The following is a 25,709-nucleotide window of genomic DNA, read 5'->3' as shown; positions in this document are numbered from 1 at the left end:
TCATTTAGGTCATCACTAAAGACATCATTGCAGGCTTACAGTATGACATTCATTTTTTATTTATAGTCGGAATCATATTTTTTATCATGGCCTCATATATCAGGGATTTGTGGGACTGGGCCTCGGTACTTGATCATGCCACAGCTTATGTCTTACTGAAGGCTTTTCTGAGCCATAGTTAAGAGTTTGGTATTCAGTGATATTTTTACCGCAAAAAGTTATTGCAGCCCTCAAAATCCCCATGGCTGTTTGGCATTGACCTAGTCATCGCTGATTTATAGACATGTCACTGTCCGTCATCTGTGTTAGCGAGCATGCAAATCATAGTGATAGTGAAAAGAGTTCGAGCTACCTGGAGGAAACTTCTGATAGCGAGCAAATGTTTGAGATTCTGAGCGAACTGCTTGATGAGTTTATGATGGATCTTTGTTTTCCAGCTCTGAGATCAGCAGGATGTGCTCATTGTAATGACGGTAATGTAAGAGGCTGAGCGCCGATAAGTATTTTAGTCTTCAAGACTACGACAAAACAAAACCAGATGTTTGGATTTTGGCCTTATGAATATACACAAGAACAGAGGTTAGAAAAAAACTTGAGTGAGAACGACAAAAGTAATTTATTTCGCACACGGTTCCCTCTCCCCTCATGTTCTATACAGCCCTGGCAAAACTCTGTTTGGCTCTGTTTGAATTCATCATTGGCTTCAGTTATCCACATCTTTTTGTTGTCCAGGATTCAACAGGCTTTTGCTGAACAGTGTGGGGTGAAAAAATCTGGAGACTGCTGTACTAAACTCTGCTGAACTATGTCATGTTTCTGATACCCCTAACCCAACCCCTCCTGACTCTGGCACTGAGTCCGCAGCGTGGACTGGAAGCAGCAGTCAGTCATTAATTACAGTTTGCAGGTGTGTGTACACAGTATGCGTGTACATATGTGTGTTCATCTGTCCTGGCATGGTTTGTTTTGCTTTTTATATGTGCATTGATTAAAACGAACGGTACTGTTAAAGTGATGGAGAATAAAAATGGAAAATGTTGTTTAAAATCTGGCAGAGACTGGCACAATCTGCAGATGATGCTGCAACGATGTGTTTACCCATGAGATTAAAAGCCGATGGTTAACTGGAAATGCATTGATCTGAAATGTATTTTGTGCAGCTGTGATAAACATTTATAATATCTGTAACTCCCATAGCTGTTTTTAATTAGTTCCACTTTTATCAGTCAAAAGGTTTATTACTGCTGGCTGTCTTCTCTAATACTGCAGTTTGTCAGCTTGTGATAATATGTCTACTGAGGCCATTCTGTTGTCTCTCATGTATTCAGCTCGCTCCTTTGAACAACACATAAATATGTAAACAATACTTTTTTTCCTGGTATGCGTTGCTAGACCAACAATTTGTCCTCTGAGGTGAAAGGCCTGTGTTATTTATACTTGTAAACCTGAGATACATATTCAAGAATTTATACTCTTTTCACATTGGAAAGATGAACTGAGAGGAAACTGTACACGATCAGTACTCATTACTGTCAGCCTTTTAATGTTTAGGAAACATTGCACAACTCCATAGAATGCATCATCAGCTCAACAGCTAAACCAGAACTACTGTAATTGGAGAAGAAAAGCTCTCTGCAGAGGCATGAATCTTACATTTGAACTGTGACCTGGCTATGAGAAACCCTGCATCATGGTTATTGAGCACGATGAACAACTTGTGTAACTCTGATATATTGGTTACTGCTATTGAATGCTGCCCAGCCATTTCACACTGACTGGCCTTCATCAGAGTCAGAATAGCCAAATATTTGTCAAACCTAGATAATTCATGCTTGTTAAATGCATCATTGGAAATTACAAGTAGGACAAAAAGGCTCGGATCTGTAACACACATATGCACTCATTTAAGACCGACACTGTAATGCACCCTCTGCTCTGCATGTATTTTTGGCGCATCCACGCTGACCTGTGCAAGTTGTCTTTAGATTCAGCTCGTAAATTATACTCCAGCCTATAATGCTCAATCTACACAGCAGGATACCATGAAGGAGTGCATAGATGGGACTCTTGGAGCTGCTCTCACAGTAAACCATTTATTATTTTCCCCCTCTGTTCAGCTCTCCTTTTTTTATACATCTCTCTGTTACTGCTGCCTGGAACTTGTGAGTCAGTTTCTGATCATTTTTTTTTTTTAATGAAGAAGAAAATAGATCAGCAACTCTTGGATATTTTCCATTCCACTACTTTACTTTATCTTGGTTTCTGACAGTTGTTTTCCCCCAATGTCCTCACTTAAATTGTCACGATGTTGATGTTAGAGATGTGTGAAGAAGTCTGTTAGATTTGTGTGTCTTTTATGTATGTGGCCACTGGCTGATGTGCAGTTGTGTGCAGAAGCATGTTAGTGCATGTGAATGTCTGACCTCATTCTGGTATGTGTAAACTTGCCAGGAATACATGGTGTCATTCTAGAGACTTGTAAACTCATGTGTTTACTGCTTTGTTTATCCCTCTGATTGCAGTGATTAGGTTACCATGGTGCCATGGACATTTTCGCACACCCTGCCCTTAACTGTGGATTGAATGCTTGCAATCGGTCCAGTGAACCTGGTTGCTTGGTTCTTGGTCACACAGTTGAATACATACCTATGTTGTGTGCTGGTTTTGTAGCTTTAGTGTAGTTCTGCCAAGATGACCAAAACACAAACTCCAAGAGACATTCAGTGAAACCAGTGGCAAATCTACTGACAGAAATATCACTGCGATGTTCAAATCTCAAGTTTAGCTGTAAAATTACATTTTCATGATAAGTGAGCAGTTGCCATGTAGCATTAATTAATAGTAACAGTATCTAGTTTTATCATTATCTTGAGGCAAAACAGAATGATTGATAGCTTGCACCGATATCTAAAAGCATGAGGAGTACATGTTTTACCTTTGTGCTGTCAGTGTGAGTTTAAAGAAATAGGTCACATATTTGGAAAGTAGAGCAAAGAAGATGTCACAAGCTTGTGATCTGGCTGGTGTAGCAGGACTCAATGGTGCACATTGCCTGTTTCTTCTTGTTAGGCCTGAGTGATTCCTATGTACAGAAGCACCGAGCCCTGGGCCGTGCTTCGAACTTCCTGTCATGTCTAGCTGCTGAAACCCCCACTGATCTGGAGGTTACTGCTATAGGCCTCATTGAACAAACATTAGGAAAAAATACAGCATATGTCTTTGATCCAATGCTCCAGAACATGGGCTGGATGACCCAGGGCCTTGAAAAAACAAAAGCATCCCACGCTACCTTTTTTTTTTTTTAATAGCTATTTATTTCCATGCCTGGTGAACCTTTTGGCCCTACTGGCCCCAATAATAACAGTGCATTCCATTAGAGTCATTTGGTGACATCAAGATCTGTCTGGTAATCCTGTATGACCTACTCGCTTTCATCTCCACATACACATAAAGGCACCACATTGAAGACACGTGTGAGTTAATTCACTGAAGATGAATGTGATTAATGAAAAACAGTTATAAAATTAAGGCCATGTCTGAAATGTGTCAGAATTTGACAGACATGTATGATGATTTACGATACTTATTGAAGTAAATCCCAAAAATTAAAATAGTACAACAGGGTGCATATTAAGTTAAGAAAAGTTTGGCAGGAAGTAGATCGCTATATATCATTTCTTTGCTAATGGAATAACAAGAAAGATGTGCACTTCCTGACTGACATAAATTGTAGGCTTTAATGACTGAAGTTATTCGACTCATCTTTCCTGTAGCACAAAGCGTAGAATAGATTCCAGGAATTAAATCCTATAAATCTTTTATGCAGTGCATATGCACACACGATATGTGCATAAGGATGCAGCAGGTGAAGTTGACAGAGGAGAATGGCAGGATTGTGTTGTGGTAAGTGGAACTGTATTGTGTGGACGTAGAAGACAAGTTACCAGTAACCACATGCTTTCAACCCTGATGTCTTCAAGTTGTATCACTATGGTTTTGGTCTTTGGAGAAAAGACTGAGCTCACAGACTACCATCAATTACATATTCTGCATCCTATGTATATTCCTTTTCTGAACAACAGGCCTATGGAGGAATTGGAGTTTGTCTTTGGAATAACAGCTGTTTTAAGAGAGGGTTTCGAGCCAATGGGACACTTTTCTCACTATTTGGGTTTTAGATTAATAGGCTGTCGGAAAAATTGCCAGTCATCACTAATGTACCTGTCCTTCCCCTGCTGTCAAATTAGATATGAGTCCCTGCTAGATAAAAAAGTAGATGAAACCTTAAGAATCATGAGTAAATCTACAGCTCACATTACATAAGCAGTTCCACATTTTATGACAATTGGTTCGACACAATAACAACAAAATAATACTGTGCAAGTCTGTCTGTCAGGCAGCTGAAATATTTGTATGTTATTCAATATTCAGGGGAGTTATGATTATTGTTTTTCCTTTGGATGGGTTCTTGAGTGACCTACTTAGAATGACCAACTTTTGCTGAAATTCTATCAGTCGCATCTAGCTGTAAAAACAAAATGAATTATTTAGATGATAGTGAGCTGGGAACATGATGTTACCTGTGAGGTTTACTCTATATCTCAAAATATTGTGACTTATACATTTAAGATAACAGAAATAGTTTAATAACAACTGACCAAATTTCCCATCAGCATGATAACAGCTTTTATAGCTCATAGAAAAAAGATGTAAAATTAATTAAGTGCTGACTTTCTAAAAAATTCATTAAAAAAGTTAGACTGCTAAAATATCATCTGTGTATGGGGGACCTGTGAATTAAATCATCCTCCCACAGTCAATGTAATGAGCTCACAGTGTCTCAGATGACACCAGAGCTCCATCAAACATGTGGCTCAGTGATCTCAGTCAGACCCAGTAGGACTTCCAGTTTCTTTGTGTCCTCGTTGTGGGCCAAGTTATCCGTCACAAGAACAAATCTGAGTGCTTTACAAGTCTTATTATCACTCAACCAGAATCCTCTAAATTTAAAAAGTCACAGACGTCTAAAGCAGGGACAGACGAGTCTGACCTTATTTTTTTACTGAACATTTAAACGGTATCTGGTTTTCAGTTAATTTGGCCACAAGTCACAGTGCTGCATTGTTCAATCAGGAAGTGACACAAAATACGGCAATGAACAGCAAAGGCAAGCTTCCATGTTTCCACCCTCGTGCGAAAAGGGCAAAACCTCAATTTTCGTGACTTATTATCAGTTTGGGGACCATTTCGGATGATGGGAACTGAATAATATACTACACCCAACCTACCACCGGACTTGTGTTGTAGGTTAATAAAAGGAAAAGAAGAAAAACATCCGGCATGTTTGAGAGCTGAACGACTTTTCTCATCAGTGCAGTCTCAGTGGCGTCAGTAAGACCTGTATGGAGGTTGCATCATGTTTTGGCTTAAAATATTGGAGATGCTTAACCTCCTGAGCCTTGAGCTTTGAGGAGCCCACTTCTTTAGAGATCAAGGACTGTGAAAGCAACTGCACAGTCTGAAGAGGAGTCTTTGACTGTATAAAAAATGTATGCCATGTCTGGGTCTGAAATTCTTTCTCATGGCCATGACTGGCTGACTGTATGTAAATATGTCATCATTCGCTAGTTTCAATTCCTCTTCAATAAAGCATGATGTTCATTTTTTTAATTGTGGTCCCTAAAGAACAGAGAGCAGGAAAGGTTGTAAAGTGTGTTCTGGGTCGAATGTGTCCAGTTTTTCTTTCCATGTGCTGCCAGCAGGAAAGATGGCAGCTTGTCTCAAGAGAGTGATTCTCTAAATCACCGATATTCCCCTGCTGTGGCTTGTATGAGCTCGACTCACACAAGCCCTTGATGGCCGTGGGGCATTACTATAGCACATTTAAGTGTACTTGCTCAGGCTGGAAATCTTAGATCCTTCCAATTGCATAGTTATGCCACCGGAGTCAAGTCTGTAAAATGTATTCTTTTATTAATTTTATGTAACCCTAACCCAAAATGAACAAGCTAAACAGTAACTATGGCATCAATAACTACACAAGTAGGTGTGTCTGATCTGATTCGTCTCTGTGATTCAGATAAAAATGATAGTTTGGGTTTGACTGACACCTCTGACCTTTCACCTCCAGGTGTCAGCAAAGCAACATGCCATTCAACCTTAGGAACCTTGAACATTGTTGTAAAGAGAGGGAGGCTGCGGAGCAGGAAGTCTGGATAATCTGGGGAAATAAAGGAGGACATGTAGGAGTCCCTGATACTGTGAACATTGGACTCCAAACTTCCAAAAGTGTGTGGTTGTAAGTAGAATGCTTGTTTTTCGTCACTGGGGAATCGATGGTGATAATAACAGTCTGAGATGATCAAAATAAGTCATACATCATATAAATCATGTCATATATTCTGTAATTTTGTGATGACGTTTGGAATTAGATACTGGAGATAAACAGCATCAATTTATAGAGAGATGTTGCGAAATGACTTGTCCAGTTACTGGGTGACCTTGTTTACCCAGCCTGCATCTCTATTGTAGTAGGAGTATCAAGGACAGTGAAGGGAGAACACTGTGTGCTAAATTTCTTAAGGTATCTAGAACAATCTGCAGCTTGGCATCTGGATGTGTATATTCTGGACATAATTTTAGGCAGGTATGATACATTTAAATGTTAATAATGCTTACTATGGTCAAGAACAGTGAACTAGTTATTTCTCTTCTTATGCATTGACCAGTACAAAGGAGCAGATCTTTACTGTCTCTGTTGATGACGATTTAATGGTTTTCCCAGTTTTTTGTAGTTTTTTTCCATCATCCCAGGCTTATAATGCCCATCTGGAAAAGCGTGAACAATTAATTGTCTACCAGCCAAAAATACTTGTGTTTGCTCCAAAGTAGTCAACATTTTGTAAGTGCAGGCTTTTGACCGGACAGCCACTGTTGTAAAGGAGCTGAGATGCCAGCCTTTGTCGTTGATCGAGGTCATAGCACCATCTGCTGGTGAAAGTAGAGTTTAATAAATACTAATGGACTTCAACATGCAATGTACTTAAAAGTGAGCTGTAGTGCACCACAGCTGTTTGTTGTTTTCCCCTTACATAAGATGGTGTCTTACTGATGGCTTCATGACATAAGTAAAACAAAAAATGTTTCTGTTTTGGGATAAAATCAAACAAAAACAACATTGTGACAAAAAAAGTCAGTAAATTGGAAAAATTAGTGGCAGTGTTGTTCAGGTAAATAAAGCTGTGTCCTACCGATGAATGTTTGTGCGTAAAGATATACTGTTGAAATCAGTCTGTTAAAATATTCTGTTAAAAATTAAAAAGATAGACAGCGGGTTCAAAAGTCTGAGACCATATTGGAAATCTTTAATATTGTCAGGTAAAGCTGGAAAGAGAGAGAGAGAGAGAGAGAGACCAAGGAGGAGTCTTGAATGTGAGAGGGTTTCCTCTACAGTCACCTGACCTGAACATTTATGGGGCCAATTAAAGACTGCAAAAGCCAATCATTCTGTGATATAACAAGAAGCTTTGTGGAAAACTGTCAAATCATGCTCGGATGACATAAGTCAGCAGGTTTAGCACAACCCTGTGGAATCCCTGCCAGTAAAGATTCATTTTTCACCCAACTTGTTAAGCTGATATTATCCTTTTTAAGGAGAAAAATGAATTACAGACAAAACAAATGTATTTTGCATTAGTTTTGTCTGTATCTTGACTAATTGTCCCAGACCTTTGGTCCCTGCTGCATTTTGGAGTGATAATTGAATGATTTTTTGTTTATGTTGCAATTTTGCGAGCATGGATCACATTCTTTTTAGGGTTAACATAGAAATTAATATCTTATTATCAAGGGAGGAGATGAAATGAAAAAAAAAAAACAACAACCCAAAAACGATTAAAGTGACAGAAAACTAAGATTGAAGAGGCTCACAGTTGGAATTCATGTAAAAATAGGTTTTCTAAGGTTACCTCTTAAAGCAGGAAGAGAAAATAAGTGGAAAACACAGTTTCCAAGGTGCCAGTACAACTTTGTTTTGTCACCAGTCCTCTGAACAAAAAAAATAAAATAAATACAAATAAAAAAAATCATCATCATCAAATCATCAAAGCTGGTGAGCGTGAGACCTCTTGTTTAAGCTCAAAACATAATATGACTATGGCCTCCCTGCGCCTCGGCTTTGGACAGAAGCGTCGGTCCACCACTTTGGTCCAAAATGAAACAAACCTTTGATGATCTCCTGACTTTCCTTCTAGTGCTTTTTGTGGTTTTGAGTGAAATGTCTCCAAAACTACTGAATACATTTTCATGTAATGTGGAACAGATACCTATGGTTAATGTCAGCATCTCAGCGTGCTGACTTTAGCCTTTACTTTCAAACACTGCTGTGCTTAAATTACAGAGTTGCTAGTGTCTGAACGTGTCTTAAGTTCATGTAAAGATCCCTAAAACCGTTTTATGTTTCTCAAATTTATGTCAGGGTCAAAATTATTAGATAAAATAATGGTAAACCTTTACCAGCATTCATTCACTCGTATTCTGAAAGAGTTGTCTTGTCTGTGTGAAATGTAATACAAATACCTTGTGGTTTCCTTGTGTCTGGTGATAACAAAGAGGAAATTCACGTGGAATGGGGTGAGAGGCGAACATTCCTTATGACAAAAGTGTTACATAGGCGACTACTGATAAAGAGCTTATCCACTGCTGTTTGCTACACCCAAACCAATGATCATGAGGCACCGTGTGGAAAAAAGATCAAGATTCTTACTGCTGCTCTGGATCCTAGTCACGTAGGGAAGATCTGATGGTGAATGCTGATGAAAACCAAAGTCATACAGAGTAGGATGTTTATGCTCATAGGAATATTCCAAAACTGTTGGAATAGTTTTCGTGTGGTGTTTGTTATGACATATGAATCAAAAATATATTCAACAAATCATCTGTTATGTGAAATGGTGGTTAGGCTGGTTTTAGGATCTTTTAGTACTTTAAAGGATAAGGCTTGCAGAACTCTATGTTGTTCATAGTCCAAAAAAAAAAACAAAAAAACCCTGAAACAACCAAAACCAAAATTGTGTTTGTCTCTCCATACAGGTTTTGTTCTCACACTGTGGCACTCAGCCCTGAGTATATTCATTTCCTCTGAATGTCATGCATTCCTTAAAGATATATAGGTTTATTTAAAAAAAAAAAAAAAAAAAAAAGAGGGCCAAATAACTGGGCTAGTAAGTTTTAAAGAGGTCATATTCATTGGGGGTCCTAATAGAGTAGGTTTACATACATTCATTTTATTAGTTTCAAAATATTAGTTTTCTCATGTGGTGCATTGCTGCAGCATCCCTTTTCACACTGTGTCTTGAACACTCCGTTTTAGCTACAGAGTAAGATATCGTGCCACTGTACAATCTTTGATGAAAGTTGCACGTGTGCGTTGCTAAACGTGCAGGATGTAGCCAATCAGAGTAGGGCGAGTCATGCTCAGCAAGGTAGCATGGCTGTGGTACACCTGCATATATTTTATAATAAATATATAAGAATATATATTTATATAATGCCTGTTACATAGTGATGCACGCAAGTTATGTAAGTAAAGGCCTGATGACAATCTAGCTGTTTCAGGCAGTGCAGGAGCAGTGTTTTGTGTTGAAGAGAGTAACTCCCTTTGGCTTGGACTTTTTCACTTAACAGACCTTTAACTTTAAGCAAAGTTAGTCAAACTGGAATAAACAACATTTTTTGACTAATTTGAGCCATTGAATTATGTCACATTTGATGTGGTGGTGATTTTTTCTAGAAACAAAATGGGTTACAGAGGTTTTACTGAAAATACTGCCCATGGTTATTGTAAGAAAGGACTGTGTCACCCAGTTATGATTCCCACAAGATTTTGTTAGACTGTGTTTGGCAGATCTCGTTGTATCTCTATTGTAAACAGTTTTGGGTTCTAGTAGACAATTTAATAATAATTGCATTGGTTGTACAGATATTAATCATGATGACAGAGTTTCTGTCAGCTAACATTACACTGACATTAACTTCTGCAGTTGCAACATTATCTGTTGTACCTTGATGGTGAAAAAATTGTGTTTGGACTGGTCGATAACTGCAGAGGACACTGTAACATTCGTTAATAATAAGTACCCCAGTGACATGGCCCAAGACACTAAGGCACTAATTTGGGGACACAACATTGTTGTGTCCTCAGATTGCCTTAGCTGCAGCTGATACACCAAATTGTCTTGGTGGGATAAATGGGAACAACTTGTGGCTAATTTATTCTGTGTTTTAGAGAATATTTGGATAGCAATAAATAGCTATTTGTATAATAAATTCATTGTTGGTTTCACTCTTTCCATGGGTTTGTTCACAATTGAACATTAAATACTGACAATGAGCAGCATTACTGTCATAAATATTCATTGTTCACATGCTGCTTCAAAAGAAGAATGCAACAACAGCGAATAGTCATAATGGGGGTTTGTTTGGAAATAGCTAATGAGTTAACTTTAACATTGAAGCTGCAGTTACAGTCCATCTCTTTAATCTGAATCAGCAGCAATACTGTAACTTTACGCTTCACTTCCTTTGATAGAATGTGTTGTCCATGTGATTGCCCAATTCCCTTAGATCCAGTGGCTAAAAGGTCGATTGCTGATTTACAGTGATATCTTGTTCCATTCCCTTGCCAAATGCTGTCCTAAATGCCTTTTCCATAAATTATACAAGCAAGCCTTTTGCGGGCTAATCTTTATTAGAATACCATCCCAAAGAATAGATAGCTTGTCTTTTAGCCAAGTAAATAATGAAAGTATTGGCCCACAAGGGAACATTATGTAACACCATGCTGCAATAAGTCTGTCATCTGCACTTGAAAATCCCATACTTTATGGATGCAGTGGTTGACACCACTCTGATACAACAAAACAACTTCATTGTTTGCTGTGGTGGAGCTTTGTCCCAGAGTAATAAACACTTGATCAGTCTTGTTACAGAGCAAAGGTAATAAAGGACTATTGTATAACCTCTTAGAAAATATGTTTTTTATTACTGATGATGGTAACTGTTGGAAGCTCTTAGTATATGCTGTCAGATTTTCCATCATTTAGCAAGTGTCTTTACCATTTCATTTGTTATTTTTATGTCTCAGTTTGTTGTTTCTCAGCAGAGCAAACTTTGTATGAAATCAAAACAGCAAAAAAACAAGCACAAACAATGTTGTTTATTTAAGATCCGCTTTAGTAGAACATGGATGTGAGTGTAGTCTTCCTAGGGGTCCTGGGCTACACGGAGTAATTTTGAAATGCATGATTGCACAGTATTTTGGTTGGATATGTGACAAAATGATGGCCCAACAGCACAGGGCAACCTGCCAGGCTTATAATTACAAGTGGACAGGTTGCAGCTCTGTTTCTGGCCTACAGCTTGAAATGAAAGCCAGCCGGTTTACCCTTTTTAGCCACACTGGATTACTGTAAATAAATACACTGCATAACAAGTTAATGGGTGCATTGTTATCTGTTTAGCTGAATAGAAGAGATTTTCTATTGTAATTCTCTGTTGTAGCTTGTGCCAAAACGTTGTAACAGCCATTCAGGGATATTGCCCACATGTGACTCATTTGACTTGTTTTATGCATTACCTTTTGATGGACCCAAGTACAATGTCTTTATAGTATAAACATTAAATACATAATAATATAATAATAAATTGTACCATTTTGTTTCTTACACATACACCCTTAGATTCTTGGAAAGTGAACTCCTACCATCAGCTCTGATCACTCTTTTACTAAGTCTGATGTCTCTGGCATTGCTATTTTATTGTGTTTGGGAAACCTGTTTTGTTAATTGTTATTATTGTTCACTGCTCACAAAACAGTTCGTATGTAGGTTTTTCCGTTCTGCCTGTATTGTATTCTGGGATTTATATCACAGATAAGCATTTGATGCTATATTACAAATTCTAATAAACTTTTATTTTACATTTATTAAATTGTTGATCAAAGTGGTCCTAGTATAGAACCCTGTGGCACACCTTTATTAACACATAAAACTGGACTGGTAGTCAGGCTGAACAGTATACTGTTTATGCATCGACATTGTGATGTACCCATGCGCAAAGGTCACATCGCAGGACATGTGATGTCAAGTAGGGTTAGTTAACTCGGATCTTTCGCATTTTCATATTGTGTTTTGTCGGCATTAAAGTGGAACCTTACGCTTGCAGCACTTGATTAATATTAAAATGCCTCTACGCAGTGGTTGTAACAGTGGTGACTTCCCACTACGCTGACTTAACTAGAAAATCTTCTTCAGAGTTACTCAAGTTGTCTTGTGAAAAATTCTGTCTTTCTCATATCATAATCTGTACTGCAGAAAACCAAGATAGTCCAATGTGAGTTTTAGTCCAATATCGTGCAACTGTAACTGATAGCCATCAGCCACAATTGCTTCAGTTCTACCACTGAGATCATTTGCAAAGCAAATACACAATTTTTCATCAAATCCAAAAGATTCCAGTTGTTTCAGAAGAATTTACTGACAGTGATAGATTGACAAAAGCATCAGATAAGTCAATAAAAAGGGCTACACAATCTTGCTTATTCAAGAGATTTTTTTAAGTCGTCACAATTATATCTCAGTCTAACACTTGAATGATAAGATTTTCAAATTGAGTGTTTCACAAAAAAATGTTACCACCATCAGATAAAAAAGAAAAAATGTATGTTAATTATTAGCTAATAATGGAACTTCTAATAATTATAGCCTTGGCTCTAACTTGGCTCTCTGTGGCTTTTTTGTGGACGAATATAACTAAGAGCATTACACACGTTAAGATTTGTAAAATGCTTTAATGAAAAGATCTGAGTGCCAAGTTTGTTTGCCCAGCAAGGTGCAGTTAGATTAGAGCCAGTGAGTGGAGATCCTGCATTTCCAAATATATTACTTGAAGAAGTAAAGTCTATTTCCAGCTGTGATGGTAGAACGTTTCACTGGGTAAGGATGAAGCAGAATAATGTTATGATGATTTGAGTTTACAGAAAATGTTGTCAAGAGAGTTTAGCATACACTTTGGGTTAAATATGTCAGTATTTATGAATATTTATTTCTGTGTATGACCTTTTTCATCTGGAAGATGTGATAATATCCAACAGAAATTAAGCTGGTGCTAACAGCCTCCTAACAATGCAGTTTCAACAGGAGAAAAACAGTAATTTGTTAAAGAAGGGGTTTGCTTGCAAAGGCATTTACTAGATTCTCCATTTATTGAAAGACTATGTAAATGAAAACCATGACTGGTATTAGTAGGGCTTTGCAATATTTACAATATACAATATATTCTTACTGTGATATGATACTATATAATGTCTTGATTTGGGATATCATTATAACAAGTGTTTTTGATTTTTTTAACTTACATAGTTCACTTAGTCATTACAGCCGCATTACTGATGATTATTTATGAGTAATCTCATTGCATTAGTATATTGTGAAAGAACCAGAAGAAGAATAGTCATTGCTGCAGTTTTGAATTATGGCCTAAATATTGCAGTTTTTTTAAAGAAGTATTTCTTCCACATTGCAGCCTGAAGCTCAGAATCAAGGGCTTTCAGAGGCCCTTTGTCATTCAGCCTCTTGGCCTCAGTGGGGGCCCTGCAAATTAAAAAGTTACCAAGTTTGCTGTTCATACTCATCACAGGCACTGGAGGTCTGGATTGGATTTCTTAATTATAAGCATTTGATGTGCCTCTGTTGATGTTAAACTCAAGAATGTGCACACACAAAGGAATGAAACGTGACCTGTCTGTACGCAAACACACACATTCACATGTGAGCATGTGCACGGGCTTACGTGACCAAGCACACACACTTTAATGCATGAACACACATTCACTCACACGCATTTGTACTTCGGCACTCAAACTCCATGTTTAAGACTTCAGTTAACTTCACATCTGCTTGAGCTACCCCCACACACAGCAGGGTGTTGGGCAGCCACGTGGCAGAGCACAGCACAGCATGGCTCTACGTAGATGAAGACAACATCCCCACCCACGCATCCTCTGACACCCGTCTACCCCACTGACAAGACGCGCAGAGTGAAGAGAGCTCCATGAAAGATTTACGAAACCAACTGAGGTGGTCTCTGTTAGAAGCTGAGTGGAGGCCGGTGGTTGGAGGCGAAAAGGAGGGAGGGAATTCCAGGGAGAATCCCGGAGTGTCTGAAGTGTGATTTTGTATTCAGAGAAGAGATTTAGTATTCCACCGCTCAGCAGTGATCAGTCTCACAGAGGCTTTCACCAAGCCTCCGTCACCCTCTGGATCCTGCAGATTGCATCTCAATAGAGTTTGACGGCTGATGGAAGGAGACACTTGCCAGCCCCTAAACACAGGCCAATTACAAATTCCGACTTGACTTAGAGAAACTTTGAAAAGGTCACAACACTGAGGTCACCGCAGCGTCACGTGGAGGCATGTGGTGTAGGTTTCTGAGGTGAAGGCTGCAGATAAATCCCACTACTGTACAACGCACACATTTTACGTTGGAGATTTTACTCACGTTCTTGTTTAAGTGCAAACGTACACTCGTCCTTTACACTGTTTGACAGCGTGCATTGGGGGAAAGCCAAGAATAAAGTAGTCTGCACCAAAATAACTCTCTGAATACATTGTCCTTAACCTGTCATATGAGAATACTGCCTGCGTATACATGGTAAAAATCGTTTATTTTTGAAAACCTTGATATGGATGTGGTCTGTCAGTACTTAATGGTCTAAGATGCCCTCTGTAAGACTTCATTCTGCTCGAAATAACACTACACGACGACTGTGTGTATATGTTGTCCTGACTGAAGAGGTGGGCATAAAAGCCAGACAAAATCAAAGTCACATCCTGTACTGGGAGGAAAAACAACTCTACTGAAATTCCAAGTTCTTGGTTAAAGTGCTGCCGCACTAAATCAGTTCCTCGTGCAGAGTCTTTCCAAAACGTGAGTGCGTGAGAGAGTCATATTGCGTTGACAGTCACTCCTGCCAGGAAACCAGACATCTCATCTGGCACTGTCACCAATAATATAATTAGCTTAGGCTGCCTTGCAACCATAGCTGTTGAGCTGCACTACAGTCACTCCGTGTGCTGCTGCGCTCAGCCGACACTTTTGTGCAGCAGCTGAAGGAATCTGTATGCGATATATTTCTGACTTTTAAAACGTGTTTGAAACAATCAGGGTGAAGAAGAAATCCGCACAGTTGAATGCCTGAGTCACTGTGGTGTTTTTGCATCAGTTGCATCTTGGCGCAAAGTTTGGTCGTGCACGCTCAGGAGACACCTGAGGAATTTGCGGTGCTGGCCAAGGTGGGACGGTTCTGCCTCGTGAGTAGCGCACAGAGCGCGCGCTCCTGTCTCCCTATCACCGACACCTAAATTAATTCTCCAGGCTCCACTAGACGGACATGCATTACGGAACGCGCACGAGCAGCGAAGGAAAGCTCCGAACATGCACGCCGATAACCATCAAATGACACCCAACACGTGCTGTCACATTTAGCTGGTCCGGATCCAAAATTATTTCCGAGCGTAAAACGCTTTGTTCGGCGCACCGGCCGACTTGTTAACGAGCGCAGATAACAGTCTCTTTGTGTTTCGCACCCCGTAGTCGGTCGCTGGGAAACGCACGTCGTAAAATGAGGCTGGGAAGCGTCATTTTATTCGTCGCTGTCTGCTCTTTTACCGCGTATTATATTTATGAGCCCATTCCGGAGGAGATTGAAGAGAGATGGAAACTCATGCTGACCAACTCTTTCTTCAGAAGTCTCAGCCACCTGGTAAGAAAAAAACACTATATCCTCTGTCCTGCTACCTTAAGTCTGCTGTACTGAGCATTACACCGGTAATAATAATACTTATAGAATAAGCTATGGATGCACATGATTTCTTAAGACAGCTAAATACATGATTAAACCATATATAAGATGACAAACATGCAATTGTCCAGCCTTAAGATGGCAGGGTAAACCTTTATTGTATTTTGCTGATGTAGATATACATGCTGGTTACACCAGATTATGTCAGATGCTAATCCATGTGTTGTATAGCCCTGCTCACCTGTTCTAATAATAGACCCTATTAAGGAAACTGCACTTGATAATGAGTAGTGCAGCTCATTTGACTATAGCTTTAAAACACATCTGGTTATGCACACATGGTTGTAACAGTAGTATGAAAATCAGTGAGTGGTGGCATTGTTTTGCCACACCTTTGTCAGAATTTAAATACCAAATACTCAAGTAGAAAGATGCTACAGTGATTTGAGTCAACATTCAAAACAGGACTTTGTCATTTGTGCTGTTGAGAGAATAAGCTTAAGTTTTAAAGAGTCTTTTTGTGTTCTAAGGGAAACAGAAATATTTCAGCATGAAAAATACCTTTACAAAGTAATTGTCATTAATATTTTGTAACATCTAATGCACCACATATTCAAACCTTTCATTTGAGTAGTGTTGAATTATATAGCCAGAATGCATTCCCCAGGACCAGGCGCACAGCCATTCTCTTAAAATATTCATTACCCAATAAGGGCATCATTATAATAAGTGTTTTATATTTTTAATCAGATGTTAGTCTTGGGGAATGTTCTGCAGGCATTGCTAGTATGTGACAGATATGTCTCTCAAACCAAATATTCAGTAATTTTTCTGAATAGAATGCATTTTTATTGGAAGTGGTTCTGTTTTCTGTTTGTTCAAATGATTAGTTTTGTTTATTGAAACAGAGAGACTGCTGTATGTCTCTGTTCTGAGTTTGTTGTGGAGGAAGTAGGAGAGCATCAGCTGATTATCCTCATGCCAGCCACGACTACCTATTTCAACAGTTTTAGTCATGCTTTTATTACTTATCAGTTATGACCCCTCAAAACAAATAACATAAGGGGGTGCTGTTTACTTTTTAGAAGGAAGTAGTCACATCGCTACTCCCTCGCTTTTTGTTACTGACCACATAGTTTGGCTTCCTAGTGCTTTCTGTTTTGAATATTATGAGCTTTACATTGGATAAACTGGTGGTACTTATGTAAAATAGGCAATAAATTGGTGCAGGTTTGATGAACAACAAGAAATTCTGTACTTTCTTTCAATATATCATGCTCTTTTTTGCTTTCCAGGCAGACTTAAGTGAATTACTGGGGCTGAAGGACTACATGGGGGTAATGTACTTCATTACTCTGGCTGAAAGGGTAGTGCCAGTGTCTGACGAGCATGTCAAGGTGACAGAGGAGAAATTTGATGGAGTGGAGGTGGTGCTGTACCAGCCAAAGCAGCAGGGCGTTGACACTGAGCTCAGGAGAGCTGTCATATACCTCCATGGTGGAGGCTGGTGTCTGGGGAGTTCCAGTAAGTTGATGGGTGGGCCTGTCTACTCCTGTATCACACAGGAATATGGCTTTTTTTTATGGCTTTAAGGATTGCTAGAAAGATGGATAGATGGGTAATTACAGTTTTACAAGTGTTCATCGCAAAGTAATTCTACCATTACAATGCAAAAATACTTTGAAAATTCACAGTTTGACTTCACAGCTTTATGTAGACTCTATATGACAGTTATTATGACAGGATCATAAATAATAAACAAACTCTCAAACAAAGGCTACCCAAGCTTTCACAAAATTATGACAAAATAACACACCGTCTGCTGGAGCAGTGGGAAACTCGGAGCTAATCCGAGATGTAATGACATGACACAGAATTTGACACATCTCATGCTGTTCTTGCAATCTGTTGAACGGCTGTAACAATTACAGAAACACGACTCTTACCAGTAAGTACTGTTAGACTCGATGGCAGGTTCATTTCTGTTACTGCAGTGTTACCTTCATGTCAGGTGACGTGTGATGCCAGAAATGGATGGATGTTATTTTTGTGATTTGTGTTCTTCAGTATCTCTGTTCTGATCTGTGTTTGCTTTCTCTCTACAGGGATGAGTCCATATGATCTCCTGGCTAGAAAAATGGTCACTGAGCTAGATGCAGTGGTTCTTTCTGTAGAGTGAGTATTTTATATTTTATATACAGTTAAATTCAGCTGCTGTAATATATTGCACAAACTGCTGGCCACCGTAGGGAGAGGCATATTTAATTAATAAATGTCATTATTTCACTAAACATTTCCTCTTTTCTTCTGCATTACTGAAAGTGAAGACCTTCTGTTTCCCCCACTCCCTCTCTTTGTCTCTCTAACAATTTTCTGTTGTTGTATGTGCCTGTCCTCCTTCATTAATCACAGGCTAGATGAAAGTAAGGATGCAGTAGAGTGCAGCTAACAGGTTTTCATTTGGGTCTGGCAAGGCTTTCCCTGTCACAGCTTCACTCACTGTTGTTCTTTGGCACATCCGGCTCTTAGGACTGTAACTTTTATTTTCCCAGTGCCCTACCAACTCACAGTTTTTCAGCATTTATCAAACATCAAGTGGAATATCTGAGCTCATTCATACTAATATACTTGTTGACACACAGCAGTTGACAGTGGGAGGGAGAGTGGATCACTGTTTTAGTGTGGGGGTATTGCCTTATCTGCCTCATCCGAATTCCTGTCTGCAATTTGTTAAAGGTTCAGTGAGTAATTCCAGCATTTCCCAATCTCAAAGTCAGCCATGTGTAACATTTGGCTTCAAGATCGAAACACTCATAGATCACTTATGACACCAACAGGGCATAGGTCAGCTCAAGAAAAGAGATGAAACGAGGAAAAAAGTGTAGTAATTTCATCTGTTGTTTTGTTATTTGAATATTACAAAACATTTTGGACATGCAACTGAAGCTTTATCACCATTCACCAGAGCTAATCTTAAGAAAGACTCAAATGTGGATTTCTACACAATTGATTTTATTTTACAGCTATGATAGAACGTATATATTTGTGATGATTTGCCAGATTTACACAAAATCAATATCAACTAATGTGTCTTAAAATTACTAGTTATTTTGCTTGTCTATGGTTTGCCCTTCAGAATTTGTTAAACTAAAGACCAGACTACAGATTTAATCAGTTACAGCCTGGTTGCGCAGCTTTATGCTGCATCTTGTATTTATGTACTTATCTCTTCTCCCAAACACTGCCAAATAAAATGAGAAAGCTAAAGTTTAAAACTACTGTTAGTCGTAAGGAGCATTAATACAGTTCTAAATCTTACATTACATTACAATGACATTTTGCTTTTCAGCTGGTATTTAGGCTTTAGTTTGTCATCTGCTATCCCCTAAATGTCATCCTGTTTATTATCCCTGGCTCAAAATGTTATCTGTGCTCATGGCCTTTAAAGCTGATGTTTATTTATTCTCTGACTTTAATCTGCACCTTTCTGCTCTTCAGGTACCGCCTTGCCCCTGCTCACCACTTCCCTGTCCCATATGAGGACGTATACCGTGTGGTCAAACATTTCCTCCAGAAGGGGGTGCTGGCCCAGTTCTCTGTAGACCCAGGTCGCATTGCTGTGGCTGGGGATAGTGCAGGGGGGAACCTGGCAGCTGCTGTGTCCCAGCAGGTACTGAATCTATTTTTTCTTTCTACCACCAGCTTTATTTTTGTGGTTCACATATGGGAAAAGAACTGTACGAATAAGTGGCATGAGACAAGATTAATGAGCCAGTTTAAGATGATAGTATTAATACATACTCTGAACTATAAGAAGGTTCTGTGCTGGGTTTAAGGTGTCAAATAGTGACCCACTATTTGATGGCCTGCGTTGTATAACATCACCTCATGGATATGAACTGTTCAGCAGGCACCTATTTTCATTTTGTGTTGATTTCTCTAACACAAACTCTCTTACAGTCAGTGGAACAAACAAGCGACCTGCAACAATGAGTGTCAAAGCCACAGTAACCACACTCACAAAAATGTGTGTATTCTTAGAACATATGATTAAAGGAAAACTCTCGCCTAAAAGCACCCTAGGCTTTATTTGTGAATGTATATGAGTCAAACCTTCATGTAAAAGCATCATTACGATGAAAGAGGCACTTTTAAGATTTACTTTAGTTTCATTTTCGGGCAAGCTCATTTTCAATGGAGTGTTGGACACAACATGAAACTTTGCACATAGTATCACCAGGGTCTGGGGTCACATGAAAACGAGCATTGAGAACATTGTTTGTGTGCACAGATTTTACTAAAAAGAAAGTTTGTGAACAGCACACGTTAGCAGCTGTATCTTCAGGGCACTGCTGTCATGGCAGACAAAAAGTGTTGATCCCATAGTGCGACCTAACAGGAAGGAGAGTAATTGTGGACCGCTCCTCAAGGCTTGTTGTCTAAAAACTCTCTTTTTAGTGAACTCTGTGTACACAAACAATGTTCTCAGTGCTCGTGTTTACGTGTTGAGACCCTGGTGATAATATGAGCAAATTTTCAAGTTGTGTTGAGCCTTCTTAGTGTTTTAACGATTTTGATTGAATATTAGCTTGCCCGAAAACGAAACTGTGGTGCCTCTTTCATGGTAATTATGCTTTTACAAGAAGGTTTGACTCATATACATTCACAAATAAAGCCTAGGTTGCTTTTGGTGAGAGTTTCACTTTAAGATAGTTTATTCTGGGGAATTTGCAGTACTAGAAAAGACGAAAAAGGCATGATCAGCCAGTTTGGTCTTCATTAAAGGTTAAGGGCGGCTTGATGATGTTGCAATCTCAATAAGTGAAACTGTAAACAACTTAGCATGTGCAGAGGATCTGACAAAAGGCACAGTAAAGATACCAGTTGTAGTGGAAGATTCACGATTTCAAAAGGAGAAATCCAAAAAATCCGACCAAAATATATATTATTTTACCTAGATGACCTCAGTCCTCTTGCCCTTTCTGGGTGGTGGGCCTTGTTGCACACAGTTGAGTTGACACGGTGCCTAACACAGTAGGAGTTTGGAATCAACTCAAAGAAAAGCACCAAATCCAAGCCAACAGGTGCATTACCTCCTTGGCATTCAACATCACTGTTCAAAGCCGTGGAGACTTCTAGTGTTGCACCATGGAGAGAAGCTGATCCTTCAAAATGCTTCACTCAGCTGGTCTACAAGATTCTGGAGTAGACATTATGTCCCTTGGCACCCTATTAGTAGACAACACTGACATGATGAGTCAGGCATCAGGCTGGTAGGTAGGGATTTGTTTACTTCAAGGCAATAACCCCTTACACTCACCGCTTTGCATTGTCATGTGGGTGACTCCATGATAATCCACTCTAATGGGACATGGCTGTCCCCCAAAAATGTGCTGTATGCCTCTCCTCCCATTTGTCAGATTCCCCAGAAAGTCAGCCAAATGAGCACTCAGGCACATAGAGAACCCACAGAAATGTGTTTTTGCTCAGTTTTCCACAGCCTGTGGTGCAGGGACGCATGCAGTAGTTCACGGATTAGACATACCTTGTTTGATTTGTTTGTGAAGTGGCAATATGTTAAAAAAGGTTTGATTGCTCTCATATTAACATATTTTGTTCTCTACCTTACCCAAATAAAGGTCATGTGCCATACATTTACATTTTGTTTTAAATACCCACTACATTATTCTTTTGTTTTTATTAATGACTAGACAATCAGAAAAGATGCTGGAGATGCTTATTTTGGCCTACTGATCAGCCACAACATTAAAACCATGAACAGATGATGAAATTAACATTAATCATCCAATACAATGCAATGTTCTGCTGGGAAACCTTGGATCCTCGCATTCGAGTGGATGCCACTTGACACCCACCCAAGTATAGAACCTCATGGTATTGGCATTCCTCAGTGGCAGTGCCCCAGCAGTGCAATGACCTGATGAACATGACAAAGAGCCGACCTGCCCCCCCAAATTCCCTAGATCCCAGTCTGATTAAGCATCTGTGGGAAACCCACTGGACTCCACTGCCAACGTCCCATTGCAAGGCGTCTGTCCATGTTTGATGAATCAGAGCATTTCTGGTGGCACGAAAGGAACTTACAGACTATAAAGCAGGTGGTTTTAATGTCCTGGCTGATTGGTCTGTGTTCTGGTTGAGACATGTGTGCTGTCATACCAATCCAGCTCTCTTGCTGCATCCATGAGTTAGGTTATAGGTCGCCATAAGTCCTGGCTTTGATCTAACTGAAAACTTGTCAACAGTTCAGTGAGACAGAATACTGTGTCTAGTATATGTGATCAGTTGATGCTTCTTTGTTTTTAAAAAGTTTAAGTTTATATTCAAGTTTTAATCCAATTCAGTTTTCTTTAAAAATCTCTCTCTGTCTGTCTTCACAGTTACAAAAGGAGCCTGGTAGACAGATTCACTTGAAGGCCCAAGCACTCCTCTACCCTGTGTTGCAGGCTTTGGACCTCAACACTCCTTCCTATCAACAGAATCAGGACATGCCCATTTTGCCCCGCACCCTCATGGTGCGTTTTTGGAGTGAGTACTTCACCAGCGACAAGGCCCTTTTCAGAGCCATGATGGCAAACACCCACAACAACCCCGAATCATCCAGCCTGCTTAAGTTTGTCAACTGGAGCGCCTTTCTGCCAGAAACATATCATAGAAAATACAACTATAGTGCTCCTGCTGTAGTGCAAGGAGTTGGAGGGCATGCAGTTGGGATGGATGGACCATCTCTGTCTTTTGCTGACCCGAGAGCATCGCCCCTGCTGGTTCCAGACACGGCCTTACACTCTCTGCCCAAGGCCTACGTTCTGACATGTGAGTATGATGTTCTTCGAGATGATGGGATCATGTATGTCACAAGGCTCCGTGCTGCTGGTGTCAAGGTGACACATGAACACTATGACACAGGATTTCATGGAGCGCTGATGTTCACCTTGTGGCCAACCGACTTCTTGATTGCAGATCGCATGACAGAGAACTATATCAAATGGCTCAAGGAAAACTTGTAAAAATTCTTGACTATCATCATTCCAGTTCTTCCACACAATGCACCAGTGTTTGAGTAGGTGCATAGTTTTTCCCTTCTGGTGTTCAACTTTTTGTTTTTCTTTATACTTCTTTGGTCATGATATTTTCTGTAAATATATTGAGAAATAACTTCTTCTTTTTCCACTCATGTATTTCATCACATTAGATATCAGTAGCAAACATGATTTAGAAAAACAATTCACATATGGTGGCTTGAGTGAAACACTACACGGGTGACACAATCAGTCAGGTACAATGGTAGTATTGTGTTTATCGTCTGACAGACACAATAGTACCCAGAGAGAGCTGTGGGGGAAAATCAACTTGGAAAAGATATCAAAGGTTGGTGTGTGTGTGGGTGGCAGCTGGCCCTGTAGGATGCTGCTCAGTCTTGAATTTCTACCTGATCTGATCATGTCACTAGAATCTGAACTATTCCATTTGGGTTTTTTTAAGAATCTTGTATGAAGCTCTGAAAATTTTGAAAGGATTTTCACAACAGCCAAAAATTATATTCAGTTTGGCCAAAGTTAACATTTATCACTGAGTGCAGCTGATGAAACCTAAGATTGTTTTCGATGTGTGCAACTCCTGTGTTCCTGAAGTTGCATCAGAGGTTGGCCAGTGGTATTCTGTTAAACACAGAAACACAGTTTTTCACAAAGAAGGAACCCGCCCTTAGTTGTGTAACCAATACAGATGTAGAACACAGGCAGATGCTTACTTGATTTGAGGGAATGTCTTCTTCAGGAAAACATCTTTGCACATCTAGTCTAATTTTCAACATTCCAGACAAAATATTGGTATTGACAATGTGCATACCTCCAGACATTCTTCACACCATACATATATGCATTTTTTGTGATTGAGCTTAGCTGAGTGTGATGTAGCAATATGGCAGAAAGAGCGAAAATGTCCAAGAAAGAATTTGGGGCAACACTTTATTTGCCTTAAACTTTACATCACACCCCAAGTCTCAACATCTCAAGAGTTCCCGATCAAAGGTTTTATAGGGTTGTGTGTTTGTTTCCTTGTTCAAGCATGATTTTATTGTAGTTAGTAAATGCTTTATGCATGGTTAATCCAAGTACAGGCATATGGAAATAAGAATAATACTCACTGAATCATACATTTGACCATCAAGCTAGTATAGTTCTCAATATAAACCTGCCTTTGTCTAATGAATAATACAAGTAAGCAATGTCACGGCTGCTTTGCTGTTGTTAGATGAAGTTGCCAGTGCCAGACCAAGTGCTAGTTTCATGGTTAAATTTGTAACATGGAATAGTGTGCAGACAGGAGGCTGACACTATGGCTGCATTCAGTTCTGTGGTCTGTGGTAAATGACTGCACTTGTCAACTTTTAGCCCCTGTACCTCTGTGTTGACAACATTCAGAGGAAGTGAGGCTACATTTATTTATTCCCAAGGCCCAACAATCATGTGAGATGGCTTGAAATCTTTTTATCTGTGGATGACATCACCCTGTGAGTTCTCTGCTCATGGGATGACCATTTAAAAGATAACAGGGAGGTTGAAAGGTTACTCAAAACTAATCCTTTCCATGAATGTCTGTTCTTAAATGTCTTGTGGTTCATTAAGCTTTACTGTTCAAAATAAGCTAAAGATCGAGGCATGTCATGTTTGAATGTCTCATGCATTTTTTAAAATCAATTTCTCATTTTCACTAGGGAAATACACAAAAGTATGTAACTTTTTCAACAAGTGACAACTTTACAGCTGTTTTTGTCATAGGCTTAAGCACTGCTACATTCTCAATTGTAAATATGATTGCTTTTATTTTTGTTTTGGATTTCCTCCTGGAGAACTTATGATTTGCATAATTTTTAATTTTAATGTCATTTTGTCAATCTGTCAATAAATTGACTTGACCTTTAACTACTGATAAGTTGTACGTATGTGGGTGTGTGGGTGGGTGTACATGCAACTGCATATGGTGTAAAGACCACATACTAAAATAGACGTATCTGTTAACACATTGTTTGGGCCCTGACATGCCAAACTGACATCAAAGACTTAGTGGCAACAGAAGCCAACTGTTGTGTTGCCTCTAGTCACCTGTGTCAGCCAAAGAACTGCGCTTGAACACACCACACAAACTTCAGCTGATTGCCAACTACCCGTACATTCTGCACTGGCGTGAGAGGAAATAACTCTGTATTTCCTATTCAATAAGGGAAACTGGAAGTCCTCGGACAAATCGTTGTGATAAAGCAGTGTCAGTAAAAACGAGGGCAGACTGCATGAAATAATAACCAAAGGATACTGCAGTGACAAGCTCGAGGCGCGACCCCTTTCTTTTTGTGGTGTCCTCTCAAGCACTTATTTCACTTTGCTGAACAGCCAATCAGAGAGATATCTCTCACCTGCAGGGTCCGCTGCAGATTCAACATGCTCGTTTGGCCAAAAAGTGTGCATCAGGGCCATTAACTGTTACATGATGTTGACAAGTATACTTCATATTTTAAAAGTCAAAAGGACGACGAGTAGGACATTTCGCATAAACTGACTCAGACACACCAAATTCACTTGGCACCCTTTGCTGTATGCAAAACAGTGCCTGTTGAATCTGTTGAGGGTTCATATTGCTGAGCAAGAGAGTGCTGTTGAATCTACCACTAAACACACCTACACATGTTCAATCCAAGAGGCTGAACTAAAAAGACAAGCTGTTTTTTTCCCCCCTGGACAGCAAAGAGGATGATGCATGAGTGCGAACAAATGATTTATACAAAAGGGTGATTCAAATAGGTCAACCTCGTTCATCAAGACACATTAAACAA

The 25,709-nt window shown here is 39.4% G+C and overlaps 2 protein-coding genes across 3 annotated transcripts in view; both read left to right on the top strand.

The window, feature by feature from the left end:
- The first annotated feature begins 6,184 nt into the window (after positions 1 to 6,184).
- aadac (arylacetamide deacetylase) lies at positions 6,185 to 24,804 on the top strand. Of its 2 annotated transcripts, none has more exons than XM_037118927.1 (5): positions 6,185 to 6,298; positions 17,155 to 17,383; positions 17,965 to 18,034; positions 19,358 to 19,529; positions 22,261 to 24,804. In XM_037118927.1, the coding sequence occupies exons 2-5, from the start codon at positions 17,191 to 17,193 to the stop codon at positions 22,885 to 22,887; spliced, it is 1,062 nt and encodes a 353-aa protein (XP_036974822.1). In that variant the 5' UTR covers positions 6,185 to 6,298; positions 17,155 to 17,190; the 3' UTR covers positions 22,888 to 24,804. The 2 variants fall into 2 exon arrangements, with proteins under 2 accessions (XP_036974822.1, XP_036974817.1); XM_037118922.1 differs by lacking the exon at positions 6,185 to 6,298 and adding an exon at positions 12,061 to 15,820.
- The window catches only part of LOC119030944 (muscleblind-like protein 1), a 136,358-nt gene continuing 116,926 nt past the window's right edge, over positions 6,278 to 25,709 (top strand). The window contains exon 1 of the mRNA XM_037118957.1: positions 6,278 to 6,298. The gene's annotated coding sequence lies outside the window, so the exon portion shown is untranslated. The remainder of the gene's footprint in view (positions 6,299 to 25,709) is intronic.

This window comes from Acanthopagrus latus, chromosome 2 (genome assembly GCF_904848185.1).
Source record: "Acanthopagrus latus isolate v.2019 chromosome 2, fAcaLat1.1, whole genome shotgun sequence".
NCBI lineage: Eukaryota > Metazoa > Chordata > Actinopteri > Spariformes > Sparidae > Acanthopagrus > Acanthopagrus latus.
The sequence above is the reverse complement of the archived record's forward strand: the minus strand, read 5'-3'. Positions and strand labels throughout refer to the sequence as shown.

Excerpts from the sequence above, each read along its gene's own strand:
- aadac (XM_037118922.1), top strand. The coding sequence starts at position 15,680 with ATGAGGCTGGGAAGCGTCATTTTATTCGTCGCTGTCTGCTCTTTTACC. Across the intron at positions 17,384-17,964 it reads CTGGTGTCTGGGGAGTTCCA|GGATGAGTCCATATGATCTC; the intron begins GTAAGTTGATGG and ends TTCTCTCTACAG. Across the intron at positions 18,035-19,357 it reads GCAGTGGTTCTTTCTGTAGA|GTACCGCCTTGCCCCTGCTC; the intron begins GTGAGTATTTTA and ends TCTGCTCTTCAG.